The 27,382-nt window shown below is 39.3% G+C and overlaps 1 protein-coding gene across 1 annotated transcript in view; it reads right to left on the bottom strand.

Annotated features, from left to right (window-relative positions):
- Positions 1 to 27,382, bottom strand: part of ANO4 (anoctamin 4) — a 443,661-nt gene that overhangs the window by 136,543 nt on the left and 279,736 nt on the right. Inside the window, exons 8-10 of the mRNA XM_088025667.1 lie at positions 14,721 to 14,821; positions 11,248 to 11,292; positions 1,470 to 1,601 (exon numbers count right to left, since the gene is read on the bottom strand). Of these exons, the coding sequence (XP_087881793.1) occupies positions 1,470 to 1,601; positions 11,248 to 11,292; positions 14,721 to 14,821 (278 nt within the window). The remainder of the gene's footprint in view (positions 1 to 1,469; positions 1,602 to 11,247; positions 11,293 to 14,720; positions 14,822 to 27,382) is intronic.

Here is a 27,382-nt window from a genome sequence, read left to right as displayed (position 1 = left end):
CACTGTGCTAGGTATTCTCAGGCAGTTGAGAAGCAAAGGGAAAATTCTGTATGTAAATCAGACTCTACTCCAGAAGAATTTAAAACATACAATCACTTGTCTAAGAAACTACAAGATAAACGACACGGGCATAGCAAAGGTTTAAGTTAAGAGCAGGAACATGTCAGCTTTCATCTGTCTTTTTCTCTTAAAAAACACCCATAGGTCTTGATCTTTGAGTTAACATGAAACCCTTTGCATTTCTTATTCCCTGCAGAGGATATAACTAGGATTTTGAGGCCAGGCTGTGAGTTTCATGCCTTTTTCAATAACCCTTTTAAATTTTCACATAATGTGGCTGGATTGGCATCAATCTGACTTGTGGGGATCCAGAGTTTGGCTATTTTAGAGGCTTATAAAGTTGTTTCCCTTGCATTATACATTATATATTATATATTATTATATATTTTGATGCAGAACATCTACTCTTTGATTTTTCTTTTCTTTTTCATCTTCTAGAAGTCCAAAGACATTAACTGATTTTCTGTGCTGAAACATGCCCCCAACCGTACATTCCCTGCAACCTGATGCCTGCCATTTGGTTTACTTTTTTCTCAAAGTTAACAACCTGTTTTTTTTTTTTTCAAAAAATCTGTTACCCTCTTCCTCCCCTTGGGGAAGTCCATTTTACTGAGGCCGTCTCTATGGCTGGAGTGGGGAGAGCCAGGAATTCTGAAAGTCTGGCTGAGAGCAAGGCTGGGCCAAACTTATTTATTTGCCTTTTGAGAGGCTGTTTTTGCCTAGTTGTTTACAGTCTTTGGCATGCTTTTCTCTCCTACACTGATTCCCCCATCCCAATTTCTTGTCATCTCAAAAGCTTCAGAGTCAATTCCCTATCACTTTTGCAATTCTTCAAAGGCTCAGTTACTTAGCCAAGCTTTCCTCCTGCATGTCAAAAGTGAGAAATTACTGTTCAGAGACTGTCTGATGGAGAGCGAGCCAGCGGGCTACTCAGGGATATGGCTTTTCTTGGGGGAACTTGCTGAGTTGCTGAAAAGGGAACTGAGAAGTGAACAGAGATTGATTAAAACAAACCAATGACCCCTCTTTTCAATAGGGCCAGGGGTAAACCAATTTCTCGTCATGTCGGTTATATGCTGATTAGCCTACAGGGGCTCTGAGCACGGGGACTGGCAGAGCCACCAAATAGAAGGATCCTGGGTCTCTGAATCACCATGGAGAAGGTCGTTCACCCAACACACATATGAACGCATGTTCTACTATCTCAAGCCACTGAGACATGGGGATTGTTTGTTAGAACAGTTAGCTTACCCTAATACAAAAGGGATATGAACACTCACAGGACTTTCAGGGAAGAAAGGCACTAAGCTGTTCCTTCCACATGCCAAGGACTCAAAGGTGTGCAGGAGAAGGCTCTACCACAGCTGCATGTCCTTAGTAAGACAAAGGCTTTCACACGAAACACTCACTGGTGGATCCTTTGCTGGCTGAAAGGGGCAGTGTAGCAGTCATTCTCCTCCAGGTCTGGCAGTGTCTCCTTGTCCAGCCTCATGGGCTTCTTAGGTAACCATCTCCGAAACCTGCTTATTTGTTTATCGATCCTGTGGTACATGAAAGGCAAGACCAAAGGGTACAGCATGTTAGCATTGCCCCAAAACACAGGAGGGAAGTCTCCACAGAGCCATAATTATGACACCACACACTCCAGGCACTCTCACTGTACATGAGTACATGATATCCCCATTTTACAGACAGAAAGAAGAGCGCCTCAACTCCAGTGTTTTTTCGATCTCATCACAGGTCCTCAATATTATTGTCTATGAAATAGTGGCCAAGAATTATATGTTCCCCCACATGCCAATAAATGACCAAGGCTGGAAGGCTCTGGAAAGGAAGTAGACAGCCCCTTAAGCAAAGCAGCAGAGACCTTAACTTCTTACGTTCTGCAGGTTCTAGAAACTCATTTTGTATTTGGAAAATTTCCCCATCTTCCCTTGGTTAGGGAAGTGCTCTGGCTGTAGTTAACTTTCAGCAGGGCAGCTGACAGCAATCCCGGTGGGTTGCCTGTGTGCACAGAGCGTGATGTCGTGATTTGCTTCCTGCCTCTCACACCTTCCCTGAGCTGCCTCTCAGAAGACAGCAGGCTGTTTAGCTTTCATTCTGTCTTTCAAGCTGACTCCATGGCTCAAGGTACAGGGGCATGATAACACATGTGTCACTCTGGCCAGGGTGCACAATGATGCCAAGTCACAGAAAACAACAGTGCTGTTAGGGTGCTTTACAAGCCACAGTTTTCCCCTACCCCCCTCCCGATTCCCTCTGGCTTCTGCTGATGAAAACATCTGGCTTCCAAGTAGACCACGTTGTCAGTCATTCACAGAAAACCGCTAGAAAGAGCAAAATGCACAGCACACTTGAAAACAACTGTGCTACCTCAGTTATCTATACCCACTGAAGAAAGTATCTTCTAAGAGCACATATCAAGTAGCATTTCTGTGAGGCAGAATGAACAGGTACCATACGCGTTTTACACATCACAAAAGAGACCCATGGGAAGGTATCCAGCTCAAATTACCCAGCCAGTGAATAAAGCCAGGAACAGAATGCAGGTTTTGGACTCTTGATTTTAGGGATCACCTTATCAAAGTAGTTGATACTGGAAATCTTCACTTAAGGGCTACAGAAGGGACGGATTCCTCTAATGAAGAAAATATCTAAATGCCTTCTAGGTCTATTAATTACACATGGAATTTGGGCAGGATTTTTTTTTTCCAAATCAAAAAATATTTACATGGCAATTTGTCCTTTTCAATGAAACTTCCAGGTGAAGGAATTACTTTTTCCATAACCAATCAGCTCCAAGATGAAAAATAATAGTTAACTCTTTTATCACCTCTTTTATTCTCTGCAGGGCTCCAGTCTCACCACAACCTCCTTCTGCCTAGTGGTGGCTGGCCTTTCTCCAGAACCCCTGAAAGTTCAAAGTAGAAAGAATCTCACAACTTCTCTAGGCCCTTTCTCTCAAAGACAACTCGTACCTACCACATACACACACACAAATAAAGATGCTACTCAAGGTCATGTTCCCAGAAGAGAATAGTACATTGGAAGGGTCCAAAGCAGAGGGGGGGGGGGAACAGTTCCTATACCCTCCATCCTTCCTCCTGGTCCTCTCCTCCTTCATCACTCTTTAAAGACACTTAAAAGTAACATAATGCACATCAGAGACACAGTAGAACATATAGTGATTGAGAACATGGGGTTGCAGTACCTGGATTCAAATCCTGGCTCTGTAAATATTAGCAGTGTGACCTGGGGCAAGTTATCTAACTTTGCTGTGCCTTAATTTCCTTATCTATAAAGTGGACATGATAATAATACTCGGTACATAGGGCTGTGGTGATTAATCAATATGTACATAAAATCTCCAGAAGAATATCTGGTGTACACTAGGTACTGGCTATTATTACAATCTTTTTTCCCCCAAAATAAGAATCTGAGCACCCAGCTTGCCCCTTAACATTCTGTCTTTCTTTCCAATTCAAAGTTAATTGTGCTTCATCAGCATCTACAACTTGTCCAAGTTCAATGATTTAGTCCTTAAATGGACTCATAAATTATACTTCCTAGGCTAAGCTGGTGGCCTTCCCCTAACTCCTGGCTTTATTTCATCTGATTGCCTTTAAACTCATTCAAGAAAGAGGACATTGGCCCAGAGGCTTTTCATAATAGAGCTTTTACCTCCCACACATCTCCAGTCTGCGGCACTAATCGGATTACACTTCGCAAAGTTCACGTTCTTACAGAATCTGGGCTCTGCGTGCCACGACTATGAATTAAATCCAGCTGGGTACAGTGCTCAGCATGGATAAAAACAAATAAAGCTGTGAAATAGCAGACATCAATACTCTATGGGAATGAAATGGCAGCTTTCAGCAACAGCTTGTAGCATCACAATTTAAATGAAATGTGGAGATGGTGAAGAGAGAGTGGAACAGTGTAATGAAAATGATTCACTGAAAAATGAGGAGGGGCCAGAAGTGGAATGGAGAGAAGGGAGGCTCCTAAAAGAAGCTGGGATGTAAACTGGGGTGCCTAAATCCTGGTTCTGTTGCTTATCAGCTGTCTGACCTTCCACGAATCACTCACCTTCTTAAGCGTTATTTTAAAATGGGCTAATCATCATCATCACCATCTTACTGACCTTGCAGGGTTGTCAGGAAGCCTGTGCTTCCAAAGGATGCTGTGCATGCAATGCTTTGGAGAAGCTGCCAGGCAAATAGTGTTATTAGTAACTTCTTAAGGACCAGGGAGACTAATATAAAAGTGATGGAAAGCAGAGGAATTGGGCTTTTAAAACTCTGTGGTGGAATAAAGATATTCAAAGGATATCTTAAAAACAAAACCCCTGAGACACTGGGGTGGGGGTGGGTAAACTGGCCTTCAGTGGGGTAGCCTGAGCAGAAGCAGGAGGACAAAACATGGACTGTACAGGTTCTATCACACATGCTGGTCCATGCTGTGTGCTCTTCCAAAATGACAGAAACAAACACTCAAATGTGGTCAGCGGTTTGTACCGTCTTCTGAGCAGAATGGTTCCTGAAAGATGTGTGTACCCTAATCACTGGAACCTGTGAATATGTCATGTGACATGGCAAAGGGACTGTAAGCAAAGTTACGGACCTTTAGAAAGGGAGAGCATACTGGGTTACTCAGGTGGACCCAACTTAATCATATGAGCCATTTAAAAGGAGAGAAGTTTGCTGAGCATATTACCCTCTAGCTAAGCGAAGTAAGTCAGTCAGAGAAAGACAAATATATGATTTCACTCATGTGGAATTTAAGAAACAAAACAGATGAACATAGGGGAAGGGAAGGAAAAATAAAATACGATGAAATCAGAGAGGGAGACAAACTATAAGAGACTCTTAACTCTAGGAAACAAACAGGTTGCTGGAGGGGGGGGGTTGGGTGGTGGGATGACATGACCCGCCATGAACCAGAGCTTGGCGGGGCAGGGGGAACAAGACACTGAACTTACTGTAATAACAACTTTCTACAAAAATACCCACCTTTCAGTCCAGATATTAGCTTGACAAGTTAAGACCAGAAATGCATCACTGGGTGATGGGCATTAAGGACGGCACTTGATATAAAGGAGCTCTGGGCGTTATATGCAACTGATGAATCACTAAATTCTACCTCTGAAACTAGTAATATACTGTATGTTAATTAAATTGATTTTAAATAGAAAAATAAAAGAAGACAATTTTCTCTAGCTAGAGATAGCAAAGATGAGGCAGAGGGGGGTGTCAGAGAGATTCAAAGTGTGAGAAGGACTCAACTGGCCATTGTTGGCTTTGAAGATGAAGGGGGCCAGCAGCCAGGGAGCACAGGCAGCCTCTAGAAGCTGAGAATGACTTTTGTCTAAGAACCCTACAGAAACTGCAGAGAACTGAATTGTGCCAGCAACCTGAACAAGCCTGAAGATTATTCTCCCTCATGGCCTCAAGAAGAGCCTAGGCCAACCAACACTTTGACGTTAGCCTTGAGAGACCCTGAGCAGAGAAATCAGTTAAGTCCCCTCCCCTGCACTACGGACCTGCAGAATTGTAAAATAATAAATCTGTGTTGTTTTATGCAGCTAAGTTTGCAGGAATCTGTTACAACAGCAATAGGAAATTAATAGACCTCTGAAAACAGTCTTGATCTGATCTTCCCCTTGAGACCTGGCCATGGCTGGTCAGGCTCCCAGTGCTGAGGCTAACACTCCACATGCTACTCTACCTGCCAGTCTGGTGGCTCTGGGAACAAGGATCTGTGTCTCTGTGGCTGGATGACAACTGGCCACTCTTCAACAAACACTCCCATCCCAAACTTGCTACTTAGGCATCACTGAGGATCCTCTTCCACAGTGCAGGTAAAAATACAGTGCAAAAGCCACCAGGCTGGAAAGCACCAGACCCAAGCGGGGTTTCTGATTCTGCTGTTTTTTAGATACTACATGTTGCTGGTGATGTGGGCAATAGTATCTTGGCTATATTCTAAACAAACGTGAATGAATAAAGAGCTTTCTTTTTCACAGTATAATAGATAACCTTTCATACAGAATGATGGACTCTGAAGTTGAAGTAGGTTCACAACTTGTATACTGACATCTGTGCTTCCATCTTCAACTAAGAAACTTCCCTAAAGAGGTAATCCTGAAATTCTCTTAGATATATGAGTTGAGGAACCAACTAACTAAAAGTATCCAATTTGTCTCGTAAGTATAAGAGTTGGGCTTACTTAATAGAGTCTTCACTGACTGGGAAAAGCAAAGAGAAAATGTTGGCTTAATGATTTAGTATTGATTTTGGTTGGACACATTATCATTTTGTTCCATTTCTGCCATTTATTGAGCAAAAGCCCTCTTACAGACTACGTAGGTAAATCAATAAAGAGATAATGGACCAATCATCCACTTGCGCGTTTCTGGCCTTAACTTGTCAAGCTAATATCTGGACTAAAAGGTGGGTATTTTTATAGAAAGTTGTTATTACAGTAAGTTCAGTGTTGTGTTCCCCCTGCCCCGCCAAGCTCTGGTTCATGGGAGGTCCATGTCATGAATGACTGGAAAGAGCTGCCAGCACAGGACAGGTGAATGGGCACATACTGCAAGCTGTGTCTTGGAAATGTGCTTTGGGAAGGTTCTGCTTGAACCTCTTTGATCCTTGGTTCCCTCAGCTGCAAAGGGGAGACTATACTATCCACCTTAGTGGGTAGTGATAATTAAAGTGGTGATAACTAAAGAAAAGGCCACATACCAAAGGACTTCACTCCCCACATGCCAAGCCATCAGTAGGCCTTTATAAAGTACCTACTGTGGGCAGAGCCCCAACCTGGATGCTGTGGGTATACCCTGAAGAAGACCAAGGCCTTTCTCTTGAGCCACTAACAACCCAGGAGGGAGTTTGTACTAATGACAACTTAATTAGGCTAAATGAAATGAAATAGGCTACTTCAGAGACACCTAGTTTTCCCCAGACCAGAATATTATAATAATAGCATCACATTTCAAACAGATTACATTTTTAGGGATGATATACCTAGAGGGAACCAACAGATAAACTTTTCTTTCTTTCTTTTTTTTTTTTAAATGGACGCACCACACAGAGCCCTACATTGCAATGAATGAAGCCCTCCTGGACTGATAACAGTTAGACAGCAGGAGCCTTGGATTTCTTTTTCCTCTTCTGAGAGCCAAGTCTCCTGTATTTATAGCCTCTCCTTGGATAGGAGTTAGGATTCTTTTAGGTCACAAGGCTACTAACTGGGGCACAACCTAAATACCTCATAGAAGAGTCCAAAGTCTTTGGAACATTTACATATGTTAATTTTTAAAAACTAGGATGGAAAATACAAGTCATTTTGTCATTTGCCTGTATACTCAACTGAAAAGACTGCAACTGCACTGAAAGTATAATGTAGCAGGGGCAGCAGACATTCTGCCAAATGACTGCCAAGGATAACATCAGGCAGGTATGCATGGGGGGGCAGATGGAAAAGGAATGAGTAGTAATGAGGCTTCAGCTACAAGCCACCGACCATAATCAAATTTGTTCCTTTGTAATCACATCTTCTACAGACTATATTTGCAGTATTTGGCAAAGGCAAAAAAAAAAAAGAAAAAGGCAGAAGACAGATGATAAATTCCCTCTCTTTATTGAAAAGACAATTTATAAGGCCTATAAGTCTGCCCAAAGAGTCAAAGGAGCATTTATTTGACCAAGCACATGATGAAAATAGCATTTACTCGAAGAATATAAGTCTAAACTACATGAGTGTGTTTGATGGGAGTCAGGTGATTTTCAAAAATAAAGATATTTGTGAAAAGATGCTTTTTCTCTGCCTGCTCAGAAACATCATAAAATCATTTCCCTTGGCATTAAAGGAGATGAGGTTGTTTCAGGGATGCTTTTGCAAAGTAATGAAATTATCATTTATGAGGATGAAACTAAAAGCTAAATTAAATATCCATATTTAGTATGACATGAGAATTTTAGAATACTGAGTCAATGTTTTATTACTGGTGGACAACCAGGATAGCCAGATGTAGATGTGCCCTTCAACTTGGCATATCGGAGCTGGCTACAAAGAGATACTCTCCATTGTCTAAATCTGATGTGAGGTGAAACGAGAGTTAAAATAGTTACCAAAATTTCTGACCAACTGCACTTTAAAAATGACACCAGACATTGGGCTTCACTAAGGTACACCACTACAGTGATGTGGTAAGCAGTGAAGCTTGTCTTAGAAGGCATTCTGAATCAATGTGTCATACGACAGTTAGTTAGGATTTCTTTTCCCTTCACTTTGTCTGAGTCTTCCAGTTATATCCTTTTATAATTATGATTTATGCACTCGAAGTAGCACTAACTTTTTCAGGCCAAAGTTTACTGTTCAGTAAGTTGTTCTTTCAGTTCAAGAAACAAGGATTTCCCAAACTCTTACTCACTTAAAACCTCTCTGCTGCACACATGGAGAATATGTGATTGGTCACTTGCCACAGTCTCCTCTCCTCTGCTTCCTTCCTCTTGGCTACTGTTCTTAGGCCTGTCCCTTCTCTATTTTCCTCTATCTCAAAATTTATCAAAGTTGTAGTGAACTCTCACTGCCTCTGATTCATCAGGGCCTTCCATTCTTCACCAGCTGTAATTTGGGGCTATTACCCTCCTCTCCGTGGCTGTCATTCTCAAAATGTAGTCCCAGATCAGCCACATTAGCATCACTTAGGATCTTGAGAGAGGAGAAAATATTGTGCCTCACCTCAGAAACTCCAGGGATGGGCTGGATAATCTGAGTACTAAAAAATCCTGAAGGTAATCCTGAGGTCCACTCAACTTTGAGAACCACCACTCATGGAGACTGCTATCATGGCAGTTTTCCCTAACTTCTAAATATTAAAAATTGATTCTCATCTCTCAGCCTCCATCAGAAGCTGAAGAACACCCATTCTTATGGGAACTCTTTCCTGGTCCCTTTGACACTGTCCTCCCTTAGGCTGCCTCCTTCTTAAATTATTCTTTTTCATCTTCCTTCCTTCCATCTCTTCCTGCCTCCTTAACACGATTTTCCAAGGAATTGCCATTGGCTCTCTCTTTGCACTTTACATTCTTCCCTGGGGAACTCCATCCACTCCTCTGGCTCAAGACATGACTTCTATACTTCTGACTCCCAAATTGGATTCTCTAGTCTTACTTCCAGTTTCAATTGCTTTGCCATCATTTCCAGAGGCCTTCGGGACACCTATGTGTCAAAGACCTACTTGTGAGTTATAATAAAGAATTATTAAAACAAAAACCATCATCTTTCTCACAGACCTGTACCTCTTCTGAATTTCCATTCTCCTTTTACCTTTGACATTTTCCCAATCCCTTAGATATAGAAACCTTTCTCTCCCCCATCTCTCAATTTCCAAATATTTGCTAAGTTCTTTTGCCTATAATTTCATAATCCTTCTCATACACTTTGCCTTTTTGCTCTGTAGATTATTTTTCATCTATCCAGGGAGAACTACAATCTGAACGTTCCTTCGAGTAAAAGCTGAAGAGACAGAGAGATTATGGCTTATTTTAAGGAAGAATTTCCTAAAAGTCAGGTGCCATCCTGAAATTCCCTGTCTCCACAGATGTTCAAACATGGATGGTTGACCATTTAGCAGAGGTTCGGGTATCTGTTGAATGGCTGGACTTGATGACATCCGATGTCCAACCCAACCCTGAGATTTATGGTTCCTTTTACCACCATTTTCTTTTAAGCCCTCATTGCTCACCCCTCCCCCATAGTGATGGCAAATGTTTCAGTTCCAAGTCTGTGTCTGACACTTTGGGCACCCCTGATTTTTCTATGCTTTTCTATGTGACCTCCTTTTTCCTCACTCAAATCTTCTCACATTTGTAGAGATTCATTTGCCCATTCACCCCACCTACTATGTGCTAGGTGCTGGAAATATAGAGTTGGACAAGCCATCCTTGCCTTCACATAGCATCCAGGTGGAGAGATGGATATCTACATCATAGATTAGAGAGCACAGGTCCAACAATCTTGTGTTTTAATAAGCCCTCCAGGTTATTCTGATGCTGGTTAAAGTTTGAAAACTGTTGAGGACTACTGATATAGGCTAATGTGTTACCTCAGGGTTTTATAGAAGGTCATCATACGACAAGGGACTAATCTAAACCATGGTGAATCCAAATGTCATGGCTGTTGTCTAAACAAAGAAGAATTGCTAGTAAGGATATTGTGCAGGGAAATTTTTAGAAAACACATCTTAGTTTCTTTGGATGTCAATTCTTATATCATACTTTTTGAGGGTACATGTATTTGAGTAAATCCACTAGAATTTGTCAATTACTCTTACACTCATCATTCTGCATAGCACATAAACAGAGTAAACTTGAATCTTAATTCTCACAGAACTGAACAATAGGATTTTCAGAGAAATGTTAATGGTCTCCAAATTGAACCATCAGCTCAGCTCAGGGTAAATGATCACATAAGACCAATTAAAATTTTAAAATTAGATTTCCAGTGATCACAACAGAATTGAATTAAAGGACATCACTGATGCTTCCCCCTTTCTCCGTGGCTTCTCAAAAATCGAGAAACAAACTTTAGAAGGATATGCTGTACATTAAAGGCAATCTTTAGCCAGTAGAATTTTGGGTGGGTGGGGGAGGTTTTAAAAAAAAAAGGTAGGAAGGGCTTCTGGTAAGGTAATACATCTGCAATATTTTATTAACAAAATGTTACTAATATAGGAGGGTCCCACCCAAATTGGGGGCTAGACAGCTATCAGCTTTTTGAGATGTTATCTGTCTGCACTTCAAGATTTCAAGTTACTTATGGTGGAGGGTGGGATTTGTGTGGAGAAAATAACATTCGGACCAAAGATGTGCTGAACAGCTGGGTTTTTTGGTAATTTATCTAATAGAATGGGCTAAAAACAAAAAACAGCCCCAACACACCTGCAGATAAATTCTGTCCTTCCGAGTGTGGAGAAACCACAAGGAAGATTCTTAAAGAAACATTTCCATCTTTGCCTTTTTCTTTTCAGGCTAACCTGAAATAGCTATTTTTGGATTGTGCATGGCAGCCAGTTTTGCCATGGGACAAAGGCCCATCCTCCCCAGCTTGTATTCCTTGTCACTGTTGGAACAAACAGGGCAACATATCAAACATATCATGACAGAGCATGCTACTAACCTGCTCATGAACTTGTACCGGTGGGGCAGGTAATAGATTTTTCTCCTGGAAGAACAGCAAAAATGAAGCCAGTCGAGAAGAAAACCCATCGTCAGTTACAGTTTGAACTAGCAAGGAAGGAAAGGAGATTGAAGATAGAAGCCTGTAAGAGGTGAAGAAGAAAAAACTAAAAAGAGATTAACAGTGAGAAATGTAGTGGGAACATAGGGCATGCATTTTTGAGTAATGAAATCTTATGAAATACTTTCCATTGATATTTCTTCCTCTCATTATCGTAATTTTTTATGGTTGCTCCTCACCTACACAGCCTGTGCAATGATTTGGAGCAATTGGTATTTGTATGAATTTAGCCGAGGTCAGCTTTTCTTCAAGGAATGAAGAAATGGATAGCCAGCCTCCTGGCTACATGTACAATTTAATGGGCATACTATTACATTAACTAATATTTTATACAGCACTTTAGTTTACAGAACACTTCTCTCATTTGATATAGGCAGGGTAATATAAAAATATGTATTTTACAACCAGTATGGGGAGAATACTAATCAGCATCAACATCCTGCTGCAAATAACCACACTGGGGAATACTGTCTAACCCCTGGCCCTGATTATAGGTGAATTAAAGAGGTAAAACAAGGAATCTTGGAAAAAATTTTTTAAGAGTGAGACTTGTTAAGGATGTGTTGTACTTCCGTATATCTGCATTTTTTAAAGCAGTACAGATTAAAATTTAGGGTGTAATTTGAATGGAGAGCATATGGATTAGATGCTTTATAAAAATGCAATCAGCCTTTCTATAGGTTGGGCTTCCACCAATGGAGTAGTAATGAAACTAATGTGGTTTATATGTATTCTGAACTGTTACTGAGCTCCCTCACTTACAGAAAATGGGAAGTCTATATACAAGTTGCTTTGCGTATCCGTGAAAACTTAAAAATATATTCATGTTTTTAATAGGTAAAACTAAGAAGAAGAAGAAGAAGAAGCAGCAGCAGTGGTTTCTAGAGGTTTGTGCTAGGGTGAGAGCACAAGGGTTGGACAGATGGAGTAAAGAGGATTTTTAGGGCAGTGAAACTATTCTGTGATACCATAACGGTGGTATCATACATGACATTATGGATTTTTCAAGACCCACAGAACTATACATCCCAAAGAGTGAACCCTAAAGTAAACTATGGACTTTAGATAGTAATAATATATCAATATTGGTCCATTAATTGTAACAAATATACCACATTAATGCAACCTGTAACAATAAGGGATGGGAAGGGATATATGGGAACAGTGTACTATCAACTCAAATTTCTGTACACCTAAAAATGCCCTAAAATTAGCCTATTAATTAAAAAGAGTCCATATCCATGGACATACAGGTATTTAAGAAGCAAATTTTATTCACAAATTCCCATAAGAAAATTATTCTTCAACTTTGTTTCAAACATGGTAGGAATAAAAATCCAAGAAGACTAAACCTGGGATTCAAACGTGTACTCTACAGAAAAAAATAAATACACATAACATTCTTTGAGGCATTCCATGTAGCCAAACTGATGTTTGTACGTTTTGTGGAAGTGATATGGCAGGAAAACTCCTCCTTTGGAAATACATAGATCTTCTTAGGCTAGAGTTATTTATCTGAAACATTGGATAAAATAAGAGCACATATTTTAAATGCATCAGGCTGTAGTTAGTGAAGCTATGCTTAGGTAAAATCATGTCAATATTAATGAGGTCAATTAGTGTCCACACATTAACAGTCTTTTCTCCTAAAACTGTTCTGTAGGAACACCTACGTTTAAAAAGAAGACTATTATATATAATAGTCTATTCATAGTTAGTATGGTTACAATTTAGTCCCTGGATCACATTCTCTTAATGTGGCATAAGGAAAGTATTAATGTTGCTTGGAGGCAGCACTTTTCTGCTACATAATGAGCATGTAGAAGTGTTGGCTATGATACAGTCAGGCCCTGCATATATGAAGTGCTTCCAGGTACTAGGAACTTGCTATACATTAACACTGCTCAAGTTTGTACAATTTGCTTGGGTTCTTTGCTTGAGAAATGTGTTCAGGTGTGAAGTTTTGTGAGATTTCTGGGGAGGGATAATGTATCAATTTCACTAAGTTTTACTATCTCACTTTTATCAGAACATAGACTTTTGATTGTTGGCTATAAGATGCTGGTCTGATATATGACTCTATTTAAGCATAGATTTCTTTTCCTTTTGGTCTTGATGTGTGATATAGTATTAATCCATATTGGACAGTTATAGCATTGATAAATAACCGGCTTTAATTATAATTATAGTATAACAAGTTTCAATGGAAACTAAATTGATAAATGACTCAGTGATTTTATATAATATTTTTTAATCCTTGGGTTCTCAGGTTTCCTTTGTCACATTTTAAATATAAAAATAAATCAAAAGTTTAGAACTATGTTTATCTCGATTCCTTTGGGAATTTTGCCTTGAGGTAAACAGATGCTAGAAATCCCAGCCTCTATTTTGACTTGTATTAGAACATAAAGGCCAATAAACAAAGAAAATAAGATGCACCAGGGAGATACATTACAGACCTCTGAATGGAAATTGCTCTTCTCTAAATGTGTCCCTAGCGCCTCTCCATCTCTATAATTTTCCACAGCTCATTAAGAGGTATATTTTAGAATTGGCACCAGTTTGCCTGGTTTCTGTCATCTGACTTGGTCTTATTGGCAAATTGTGAATCAAAAGTATTTAATTCTTTAGTCCCTTTAGAACTGTCCTTGGCACTAAATCCCTCCATCTCCTTTAGAAGATTCCATTATTTACTTCCCACATATCTTGGCATTTATAATTTCAAGTTTAATACTTTATTTTATTTCCATCTAACAAATACGGATCACTTTTCCTTAATCTGTATGGAAACTGAATATTCACTATGAAATGCAGGTAAATTAATCCTTTAAATAACTAAGCAATCCTCATAAAGTATTTTCTAATTACCCTTGGAAAAAATATCAATGCTTGTTTTTGCACAGTATTTATGACTTGGCTTTTTTAAAATTTAAAAATAGTTTATTTAAAAAATAGATCACATTTTTATGAAATTTTTTGAACTTGCTTTACTGGAAGCAGATTTGAATGTCAGTAAGGATCTGCACCACTGATGCCTGGGGTCTGGCCATTCAAAGCAGCAACACGCAGGACTTCTGAAAATGGCATTTTAGAAATGAAAATGCTACTTGGAAAATGCTTCTTTCTCATAGGCACTTGACAAATCTACCTGCTAAGGACTGAATTAGCCAGGAATTTTCACAAAAAGCCATGGAATCATTGGAAATCACAAAGACTTACACATTTCCTAAACATTTTAAAGGATCTTCTCTAACAGTGTCCCAGTCTGCATTTCAGTTTTATTTGTTTCAAGAGAGGAGCACATTGGTTTACAGGGAAGCAGCAAAGAGTAGGGAAAATATATTTACACCTACCTGAAAGGCATTCTTACATTCATTTGTTCTGCATATCTTCCAAGCACTTCCCATGGGGCATGCAACTTCACAAAGATAATGTCACTATTTATTAGAGAGGACTGAAACAGAAAAAAGAAACTAAATTGAAAAGTATATCCAAGTCTCCTATGGTTTAAATTGAATTGGAACTTAGAACACATGAATCTATATGGAGTTTAAGATTTGGGGCATTCTTCACCAAAAAATTGGGTCCTTATGTGTGCATCCATTCATTCAAAAAATATACCACTGTGTGTCAGGCACTGGAGAGCCAGCTGTGAACAAAAGAGATATGAATGGCATTTACATTCTGCAAACATACAAAAAAAAAAAAAAAGAAATAGGCAAAAACAAGTTTAAAAGAAAGGAATAAATTCAGATGGTGATGAATGTTCTGAAGATAACGAAGTTAATGGGAGAAGTTATAGGGAGGAGGGCACACACTACTTTGGGCAAGGGGTGCAGAAAAGGCCCCTCTGTAGAAGGGACATACAAATTTGAGACACAAAGGAGCCAGGGCTGGTTAAGAGCATGGGATGAGTGTTCTAGGTGCAAAGGCCCTAAGCTGGGAAATTGCCTGGTATGTCTGATGTTCCGGGGGCAGTAAGGAGAGCAGAGTGGCTGGAGTGTATTTATCATGAAGATTAGCATAAGAAGAGGCTCAAAAGATGGGAGGAGCCAGCATGTGCAGTGCTTTACCAGCCCCAACGGGACAACTGGACTTTATTTTAGGAACACTGGAAAGTCATATTGATTTAGGTTTTCAAAGATCACTGAGGTTGCTGCATGGAGAAAAAATTATAAGGGAGAGCTGCAGCAAAAGCAGAGAGAAGAAGAGATGTTCTCCATCAACCAGGCAAAAGCAAAAATTAGTGGTGGTGGAGATAGGGGGACTTGGTGATGTGAGCCTTGAATCTGGGTTCGTGTCAGGGAAGTCTTTTTCAAAGGACTATGTTCTTTGGCCCAAAACTTTTGGCTCCTCTTGGGATTTTTATTAACATAGCACATAGACAAGAAAGTAAACCAAGACTTTATATTTTATTTTTTTAAGAGATTTTATTTATTTATTTGAGAAAGAGTGAGCAAGAGACAGCCCAAGCCAGGGGAGGGGCAAAGGGAGAAGGAGAAGCAGACTCCCCACTGAGCAGGGAGCCCGATGCGGGACTCGATGTGGGACTCGATCCCAGATCCCAGGACCTGGAGATCATGACCTGAGCCAAAGGCAGACACTTAACTGACTGAGCCACCCAAGCACCCAGGACTTTACATTTCAATAACCACCCAACAAGTTTTGTTCTATGTCTCTGGCCAAAGGGACAACTCCAATTAGATTTTCTTTGGAAGTCATTTCCCAGGGGGAGGGCTGGGTTGTGGAAGGAGGTAGAAGAAAAATGAGAAAACAGTGAGCCAAACCAGCTTAAACCAGCAAAGTGGTCTATTATTTATCCATATCTTTTTCACACAGGCTCATTCTGGACTGCATGCCATTTAAATTTTTATAGTGTAAGAATGTCAAGGGATGTGTTAGGCTTTTGTGGCTAACCTCTCCTTGTAACAGTATTTATAAACAATCCAATACTTTTACACAGCTGGCAAAAATAGAAGCTCAAATTCATGGGGTAAATTTGCACTATGGGGAATTGTTTTTAAATTGTAGATGATGTACAATTGCAATTCATTGCTCATATTTTCATTCAGAGTCTTCTTGCTGGGCTTATAAATATTTCACTTAATTTATAAGAATTCTTCAAGGTATTATGAAAATCAAATTGGTATCAACTACAAAGTTCCCAGGGACTCTGACAGTGCTGAATTTCCCGAAAGGAGGAGGTCCTGGGCCCAAATCCACAATGGTGGAGGGCACCCTTTGATACTGGTCTAAAAAACCAAACATTCTGGCAATTCAGGCCGAAATGAGGTTTTATATTCTAGCTTGGGACAAGCAGATCTCTGACTGAGTGTAAGTCCTCTAAAAACAAGGAAAGTTTGTTATTCACAGTTAAATCCTCTAGGCCTAGCACAATGCCTGGTCCAGAGGGAGGACACAATCAATACTCATCTAATTCAGAATATGGCTAGTGAAATGTGAACAGTTAGTCCTGGCCCAGACAAATGCTGTTTGTCCTGTGAAGCAAGAAGTACCTGCAGATGAAGTGGCTCTTGAAGCCAACATAGCTGATAACTGCAAATGAGGTACCCACCCAGGGAACAGACAGGTCAGTACACACTGAAGATGTGATGGACCAGTGCTGGTTCTCTTTGCACGAATTGGTTTTCTATTTAGTAACCTATTATATCCAATTCTCTCTATACTGGGTACTTAGAGCTATGTAGCCAGGGTGAGTGTGAATGAGCTCACAGGTGGCAGTGTCCATACAGAACACGGAGAAACTGCACATGCCCACAAAAATCTCCATTCTGTCCCATTCATGTCTGCAGATGTAGATCTGAGATGGTCTCAGCTTATCAGTTGAGCATTTTTGTACATTGGAAAAGATTGCCATTTATTTTCCAATATATAGTACAGTTTTCCAAATTATAAAAAAAGAAAGACTATTTTCTAAAAAATAATGGATCTTATTGTTTATATTAAAGATATACTTCAGAGTCTGGGAAGGTTTTATGGCTTTCCCACCTGGAAATGTTAATTGTGATAATGGGAATTCTTTAAACTCACTTAGCTTTCCTGTAAGATTCACATTTACTTGTTCTTTTTTCTCTCATCTTCCTACAAGACAAAGAGGGAAACTGTACAACAAGGAATATGGGAATGTGACTGATTCACAGATTCAACCAAACTATGATTTATAGCAGAATATAATCTCAGGATATACTCTCTTCATGAAATTACTGTAATTGCTAAATTTACAAAAAGTAAATACAGTGGAAGAAAAATCATTTTGTAGCTCTCCATGAATATATGAAAACATTAAAGAGAATACATTAAAATATTCTACTTAGGGCACATTTTTTAAATGCCACATTTATGTGTGTGGAAAAGCCAAGTTCATCATCTGAACACAAAGTCAACTCAAACTTAAAATTCTAATGTGGGATCTCTTCCATTTTCTGCAAAAAAGTATAGCTGTTTTGAATCATTCAGCATGATAAAAATAACTTCATTTTGCTTATTTCGATTATAATAATAATTATAAAGCCATTGCTTTATTATTATTTTCTAGAGCTTTGTAATTTTGGAAGCACTTTCACATTGTTACCTCATTTTATTCCTACGCAAACCTTGCGAGGGAAGCTTTCCTTCAATTTCTTAAAGGGGAGAGAGAGACTGGTCAAGTAATTCACTCATAGCCAAACTGAACATTTATCCCAGATACAGTTAAGACTCACATCCCTTGACTCCCTTGTCAATTCTACCTAATCAATTCTGAGGTTTAAATAAATAATTTCTGAATTGTTCTTTTATCAGTTTATAAAAGCTAAACTGAAAAGAATTTTGTATATTAGAAAACAAAGCAATAAAAATGAAGCAAAATTAAGCTATTAATGAACTGAGATTTGATTTGAGACAATTAAAAGTTATTTTCATAATCTTGGGAAAAATGTTAGCTGAATTCCCTTGGATGAGGATGGATGTCTATTCATAGGTCCTGTGTGTGTGTGTGTAACTTATTATTTACGTTCAGTTTTTAAAGGAGGAACTGAACTTCAGCCCAGAAAAATAAATATGAAACAGATTACTGCTAATTATATGGCTCATATATCACTCTTTTCTCTACCACTGAATGATTATGCTACTGTTTCTAAATAGGTTTTTCCTCATTATTAAGTATTCCTTTCCACATAAATCCAAGTGCACAAGTGACAAAGTGAAGATAAATGAAAATGATTTTTTGAAACAGAGTCATTTCATTAATATCCCATCCTTTAGTTTAGAACCATGGGGAGAAGAAAAATGGCCAGTTAGAGGAGTTTGGAAAACATCCTGAGAAATTAAGAAGTAGCAAGGAAACTACCTCCAGTAGAAAGAGACAATATTCACAGGAAACATTCCTTCTTTCTTTCCTTCATTCAACAAGATCCCATTCAATACCTTCTATGCACTAGATGCTAAGAGTGCAAGGATATATACAAGTCCTGGTCCTCGCCTGGGTATGTCATGATTTAGTAAGGGAAGGTTAGATCAAGCACCAGTAAGGAAAAAGAGAAATATCATGCCATTATCTAATTCAAGGCATCTCTCTCAGACATATGTGGATGCACACATGTTTACATCTCATGACCCCTGATACCATTGCTGAGGAGATGCTGATGGAGAGACAGGTTTGGAAGTGGGGCATGGCGATAGAGCACAAACTCAGTTTTGGAAATGTTGTTTCAGTTACCCATGAGAAAATGCCTTGTGCATAGTTAGATAAATTAGTCTGGAGCTCAGGGGAGCAGTCTAGGCCAGAGATACAAAGTAAGCATGGCCAGGATACAGATGGTATTTAAATCTATGGGATTGGAAGAGGTCACTTTGAGAGAGAGTATAGGTGCAGAGCCACATGGGTAGCTGAACTTCAGAAGTTAGTTTAAAAATGCACACTCTGTATTTGTATCTTTGGGGTAAATACCTAGTAGTGCAATTTCTGGGTCATAGGGCAGGTCTATTTTTAACTTTTTGAGGAACCTCCATACTGTTTTCCAGAGTGGCTGCGCTAGTTTGCATTCCCACCAGTAGTGTAAGAGGGCACCTGCACCCCAATGTTTATAGCTGTGATGTCCACAATAGCCGAACTATGGAAAGAGCCCAGATATCCATTGACAGATGAATGGATAAAGAAGATATGGTATTTATATACAATGGAATATTACTCAGCCAACAAAAAGAATGAAATTTTGCCATTTGCCATTTGCAAATGGAACTATAGGGTATTATGCTAAGTGAAATAAGTCAGAGAAAGACAATTATCATATGATTTCACTCATATGTGGAATTTAAGAAACAAAACAGATGAACAGAGGGGAAGGGAGGAAAAAATAAAATAAGACAAAATCAGAGAGGGATATAAACCATAAGAGACTCTTAACTCTATGAAACAAACTGAGGGTTGCCGGAGGGGAGGTGGGTGGGGGATGGGATAACTGGGTGATGGGCATTAAGGAGGGCATGGGATAGAATGAGCACTGGGTGTTATATGTAACTGATGAATCACTAAATTCTACCTCTGAAACTAATAATACACTATGTGCTGACACACTGAATTTAAATAAAAAATTAAAAGAGAAAAAAAGAAAAAAAAAGAATGCAGACTCTGAGGTCAGACTACCTATATTCATATTCATATGTGTCTCTCTTACCAGCTCTGTGATCTTGGGCAAGCTATTTAACCTCTCTGTGCCTCAGTTGTTCAACTGTAATATGGGAAATGATAGCAATATCTAACTATGGAATCATATTAAATGGCATAATATGGATAAGATGCATAGGTAAAAACATGTTAATTATCATGATCTCCAAGAAGGGTCATGCCACATTGGTGGTGTTGGGAAGAACACAGCACTCTTACTCATCCAAGTTACAGACTGTAAATGTGGCAAATAAGGAACCAATATCTAAGGAAAATTTTCCAGTCTTTGACTACAAGTCTAAGTCTGAAGAAACCCTGAGAATCAAGCCTCCAATTTCTGTCTCAGGATCCCTCCATGGTCCCCAGGGTCTCTTATATGTTCCTCAAGGACATTCATTCATTAACATTCAACAGATATTCACTCACTACTACATATCAGATACTCTGTGAATATACAAAGTAGACAGAATTTAGTTCAGAGTAGTAAACAATCATTAAACAATACATAAACATATGATTTAAAATTATGAGAAGTGACAAAAAGGAAAAAAAATATAATGCTGTGGGAGAGAAGAACTGGAGGCACCTGGCTTTAGATTGCCTGGTTGACCTCTGAAGGTATGGCATCTAATCTGAGATCCAAAAGATAAGGAACAGCTAGCCATGGAGAAACCAAATGAAGAGCATTCCAGACAGAGGCAACAGCAGGTACGAAGACCTGGAGATTGTACCATAAATTGAAAGGCTCAGGTGACTGGACATTGTAAGGTGTGAAGTAGGGAGAGTTACCTGAGATGAGTTTGGAGAAAATGGTTGTGGACAGATCATGCCAGGCCAAGTTCAATGTGGTAAGGAGTTCAGATTTTATTCTGTAAGGTCACTGAAAAATCACCAATGGGTTAAATGCAGGAAGGTAACAGAATTACTTGTTTTGTAAAGCATACTCTGAATGTCCTGTGGAAAATGTCCCAGAGGGAACACAAGACTTGAAAGGTCAATAGGAAAGTTATTCCAGTAGGTCAGGTGAGACCAGATGATGGCTGAAACCAGAAGGTAGATGTAGTGAGGAAAAAAATGGGACAGACTAGAGATTAATTTGGAGGCAGATTTGAAAGGATTTAGGATTGGTCAAATGAGGAGAGAGAGAAAAAAATCCAGTGTCCAGATTAGTGTGCATGTTGTTTCACCTGGAAAATGAATGGATGGTAGTACCACACAATGATAGAGAGAAGAATCAGGGAAAAGATGTCTGTTTACTTTGGGACATGCTATGTTTGGGATCCCTGGGAGATATTTACATTCAAGTGTGAAGTAGGCAAATAGGTATGTGAGTCTGGCTCGGGGTGGGGTTTGGGGAGATGGGACTTATTAATTTGAGAATTACAGACACACCATTGATATTTAAAAGCATAGAACTTGATGACGTTACCTAAGGAAGTCGCAAAGACTAGGCACTAGGGCACACTGACATTTAGAAGGTCTGGAAGAGGAGAAAGCAACCATCAAAGGAGACTAAGAAGGAGCCACCAGAGAAGTAGGTGGGAAACAACAAGAGGGACAAATCAGAAGCTGGGAGGAATGGGGGTTTCCAGAAGGATGACAGCTCAGGGAACCCTTCCCACAGCTAACCCAGGCTGCTGCCCGAAGTTGGCCTTATTCAGGAGTGCCATTTGTCTCATCTCTGCGGCTGCAGCTGCCTCTTTGTGCTTGCTGACACTGCCATTGGCCCTGGCTCTGAAGAGGATGCAGAGCTGAGGTGGAACGGCTTCCAACAGTGTTCAGCTTGTTCCCTGGAAAGGAAACCAGGAGCTTCCATGAGGAGTCAGAGCTAATTTCAAGGAGGGCACACAAGTACCAAGCCAGGTCTCTCCCAAGTGCCTCTCCCTGCCACATGCAAACCAGCAGCAATCTAGAATGAAGCCCACACACGGCTCCCTTTGCCCACATTGGGGAGAGCTGTCAGCCCTCTCAGAGAACCTTGTCAAGGGCTCAGACGTGCCTTGAGTCTGTGCTCTTCACCTGGAGTTCCCTGTCTCTGGCTGTATGCTCTCCACACTTCTCCCAGGAATCCTCAGGCAAAAACTCCCGGGAACCTCCCAGGATTTCTGAGATGGACATACAGATCGACCTCCCCTCTCCCTCCACGCCTTCATCACACACACATATGCTGATTTCAAAATAAAAGCTCATTACAATTTGAGTTTCATTTTACATCTATGAGATAGGTCTGAATGAGATCATGATCTTGTATATACTCACATATGGATAGAGCATGTATGTGTATACATAAAGGAAATATACCGGAAATCACATTTGCCACAGAAACCTTATTATGGGAAATTTTTATCAATTTATTTTCATTTCAGGTCCATTTTCACTGGTTGGTTTATATTAAAACAGGATGGTGGCAATTCTTAAAAAGTAGCAGGAAAGAGAAAAGCAATTTAAAAGGATTTGATTAATCATTTATTTATCAAATATTTATTGCATGTGTATTAATCACCAGTTCTGTGCTGAGAAAGGGTCCCTGGTGTTATAAAGAGGCAACTAACTCTGATGTGCCTTGGTCTACACAAAAAAGGAGACAGTTCCTGTCCATGAGAAGCTAATACCCTAGCCATGGAGATACAATAACTGAATACGTAATTTGAGGAGAATTATAAAACAATAAATAAACAATGCATGATATGTAACCTTTCTTCATACATTGAAAAAAAATAGAGTAGAGAAACCACATGGTGTAAGGCTTAAAAGTCCTAGCTTTGGAATTCCTAAGCTTTGGAATTCAAGGTTCAAGGGCCAGATAATGCTACCTTAGTAGCTGATGACCTTGAGCAAAATATTTCATCTCTATTAGCCTCCATTCTCTCATCTGTGAAATGTGAATAACAGCATTTACTTCAGATTTCTTCTGAGAACTACAAGGTTTAATGCATGCAAAGTATTTAGTTAGTTCCTTGTGCACTAAAAATGCTCTTTAAAGGGTGAGGAAGGTATGTGATTCATCATCAAAGGCATTTTGAAAATATTTTCCAAAGTTAAAGTTTTGACTGAGGAACAAAAAAGATCGCTTCTTCCAACCTGGTTTGCAGATTTTGGCCATGAAAATATAGTGATGGAACATTAGGAATAAAGACGTATTTGCTTGGAGGGACTAGGAAAGGCAGCTGCGTGTGAAAACTAAAGATTGTTTCCTCTCCATGGATATTACAGAGTGAATGTCTGGTTCAAGGGAGCCTGCCTCTCTCACCTGCAAGCTCATTAGATTCTGGTTTCATCTAAAATAAATAGTAAGACTGGGGTTATGTCTGTACCCAAAAGGAAGAGGGAACAGGTGGAAGGGGAGAATGAAATGAAGGCCTGTTGGGGAATAGTCTCCATAGGTCTAGGTTCATCCACACCACCCCAAGAAGTCTTGGGGCCCTACAAGAGGTTGCCAAAGTTAAAAAGGTCCCTTTATCATCTTACGTCAACTGAACTCAAAAGATGATGCCAAATCCTTTTTTTAAACTTGAAGGAAATGGTCTTAAAAGAGCTGGAACTTAGGGCACAGAAGTCTAAAAAGATCTAGGCATAGATACTTTCCAAAAGTATCTAGAAGTATCCTTGCCTTGTCTTGAAAGGTAACCATCGTCCAACTGGGTGCTGCCGTGCAGTGGAAAGAACACCTGGTCAGGAAAGAACACCTGCCACAGCTTTCCACTGCACACCTGGGTAAGTCACTTCACTCTTCTCTCAGTTCCCCTCTGACCACACAGAGGTCACATGACCCCTGAGCTGCAGACTTCCACAGTCTTTGAGGCACAGATTGGAAGAAGCTATGAAAGCATGTTTAAAACTACCCAGTCGTGGCCCAGTTTCTGACTGGGCCTTAGATTTGGAAACTGACGTCTTCCTCTCTGCCCTCAGTTTCCTCACCTTCAGAAGGAAGGTCTGGAATCATTCAGTTTGTTCCAAACATGTTCAGTGGAAGTGTCCCTGGAAATCGTGGTGGTCTTCGCAGATGACCATGAATCTCACCCTGGGAACTGTAATTTAGCACTCACTCACTTATCCATTCATGTATTCCACAAAACCTCATTGAGAGCCTATGAGGTGTCAGGAGGACAGCTATGAATAAGACAGGCTGAGTCGCTGCTTCCGTGAATTCTACTGGAGAGAGAGACTCTCAATGAACAGGTATATAATATTTCTGATGGCGTGCTTTGAAGAAGAATAAAGAAGGGTAAGGAAATAGAAAGTAATGGTGGGAAGAAGATACTATTTTAGACAGAGTGGTGTGAACAGGCTTTTTGATAAGGTAGACATTTGAGCAGAAACCTGAAGAAAGCACTTAAGAATACAGTTTTATTATCCAAGGAGAGAACATTCCAGGCAGCAAGAAGTGTCAAAGGCAAAGGGCTTGAGGCATAAATATGCCTCACGTTTCATTTTATTGAGCACAAAGGATCAAATCAGGGTAGTCACTTGCACCTGTTTTGTATACCCTAAGTCAAATAGCTGGATGTCACTTTCTCATAACTGTACTGGTAAGAAAACAAAGCAAACCCTTAAAACGTTGGGTCAAAAAAAAAAAAAGATACTAATTTCAGCTAGGACCTTAGATAAGCCTCTTGGAGAAAAAGACCGCGGTGGTTCAGACCTAAAGACACATACAGATTGAAAGTGAAGGGATGAAAAGAGATATTCCATGCAAATAGAAATAAAAAAATAAAAGGCAGGGTAACAATACTTATATAAAAAAATAGATTTTAAAAAAGGACTATAACAAGACACGAAGAAGGGCCTTACATAACGATAAAGGGATCAGTCCAACAGGAGGATATAACAATTATAAATCTCTATGCACCCAGCATAGGAGCACCTAAATATATAAAGCAAATATTAACAGACGTAAGGGTAAAAATTGACAGTAGTACAAAAATAGTAGGAGACTTTAACACCCCACTTACATCAATGAGTAGATCATCCACACAAAAAAATCAATAAGAAAACAGTGGCTTTGAATGACACGTTAGAACAGATGGACTTAAGAGATATATACAGAACATTCTGTCCAAAAACAGTAGGATACATATTTTTTTTTCAAGCGCACATTGAATATTCTCCAGGATAAATCATGTTAGACCACAAAACAAGTCTCGATAAATTAAGAAGATTGAAATCACATCAACGATCTTTTCTGAACAAACTGCCATGACTAGAGATCAATTACAAGGAAAAAAAAAACAAACAGAAAAAACACAAACACATGGAGGCTAAACAACATACTACTAAACAACCAATGGGTAAATGAAGAAATCAAAAAGGAAATAAAAAAATACATGCAGACAAAAGAAAATGGAAACATAACTGTCTCAAATCTTTGGAACATGGCAAAAGCAGTTCTGAAAGTATATAGTGATATGGGCTGACCTCAAGAAACAAGAAAAATCTCAAACAATCTAACCTTACACATAAAGAAACTAGAAAAAGAGGAATAAAGCCCAAAGTTAGTAGAAGGAAAGTAATAATAAAGATCACAGTAGAGGAGCACCTGGGTGGCTGGGTTGGTTGAGCATTTGGCTCTTGGTATTGGCTCAGGTCATGATCTCAGGGTTGTGGGATCCAGCCCTGCGTAGGGGGTCTGCACTCAGTGAAGAGTCTGCTGGAGATTCTCTCCCTCTCCTGCTGCCCCTCCCCCTGCTCATACTCTCCCTCTCTCTCAAATAATAAAATCTTTTAAAGATCCAAGTAGAAATAAATGAAATGGAGGAAAAAACAATAGGAAAGATCAATGAAACCAAGAACTAATTCTTTGAAAAGATAAAATTGATAAACCTTTAGCCAGATTCATCAAGATAAAAAGAGAGGATTCAAGTACATAAATTTGTACAACCACTGTGGTAAACAGTATGGTGGTTCCTCAAACAATTAAAAATAGAAATACCATACAATCCAATAATTTCACTACTGAGTATTTACCCAGAGAAAATGAAAACACTGTGTGTGTAAGACTGTTGAATCACAGACCTGTACCTCTGAAACAAATAATACATTATATGTTAAAAAAAAAAAAAAGAAGATAGTAGGAAGGGAAAAATGAAGGGGGGGAAGTCGGAGGGGGAGATGAACCATGAGAGACTATGGACTCTGAGAAACAAACTGAGGGTTCTAGAGGGGAGGGGGGAGGGGGATGGTTTAGCCTGGTGATGGGTATTAAAGAGGGCACGTACTGCATGGAGCACTGGGTGTTATATGCAAACAATGAATCATGGAACACTACATCAAAAACTAATGATGTAATATATGGTGATTAACATAACATAATAAAATAAAATTTAAAAAAAGAAATGAAAACACTAATTCAAAAAGATATATGAGCCCTATGTTTGTTGCAATATTATTTACAATATCCAAGTTATGGAAGCAACCTAAGTGTCCGATGATAGATGAATGGGTAAAGAAGTTGTGGGCTGTGTGTGTGTGTGTGTGTGTCCTTATATTATACATTAGAGGATATTATGTTAGGTGAAACAAGTCAGACACAGAAAGACAAATATCATATGATTTCATTTGTATATGGAATCTAAAAAACAAAACAGAAACAATCATAAATACAGAGAAGAAATGGGTGGTTGCTGGAGGGGGTAAGGTGAAGGGGATAATGAGGTACAAACTTTCAGTTATAAAATAAATAAGAATGAAGGGGGTAAATCGGATGGGGAGATGAACCATGAGAGACTATGGACTCTGAAAAACAAACTGAGGGTTCTAGAGGGGAGGCAGGTGGGGGATGGGTTAGCCTGGTGATGGGTATTAAGGAGGGCACGTATTGAATGGAGCACTGGGTGTTATACACAAACAATGAATCATGGAACACTACATCAAAAACTAATGATGTAATGTATGGTGATTAACATAACATAATAATAAAAAAATAATAAAAATAAATAAGTCACGAAATGCAAAGTACAGCATAGGGAATACAGTCAATAATATCATAATAATGTTATATGGTGACAGATGGTAACTACACTTACAGTGAGCATAGAATAATGTATAGAATTGTCAGATCACTATGTTGCACACCTGAAACTAATATAACACTGTATGTCAACTCTAATTCAATTAAAACAAAACAAAACAAAAACAGTGGTAGCGGTAGTGCTACCACATGCTAGGAAGTATTTTAGGGTTTTTATTATTTATTATATTAAATAATATAATCTTCACCAAACCCTATGAGGCAAGCATTATTGGTATCCTAATTTATTGCAGACAAGAAATCAAAGCACAAAGAGGTAGAGTACCCTTGCTAAGATCACACAGTAAGTAAGGAGTGGAGCCTAGGTTCTCATCAAGGCAGCT

The sequence above is a fragment of the Eumetopias jubatus genome, unplaced genomic scaffold, assembly GCF_037043125.1.
Source record: "Eumetopias jubatus isolate StellerSeaLion01/CBP00866 unplaced genomic scaffold, mEumJub1_p1.0 scaffold_8, whole genome shotgun sequence".
Lineage (NCBI taxonomy): Eukaryota > Metazoa > Chordata > Mammalia > Carnivora > Otariidae > Eumetopias > Eumetopias jubatus.
The sequence above is the reverse complement of the archived record's forward strand: the minus strand, read 5'-3'. Positions and strand labels throughout refer to the sequence as shown.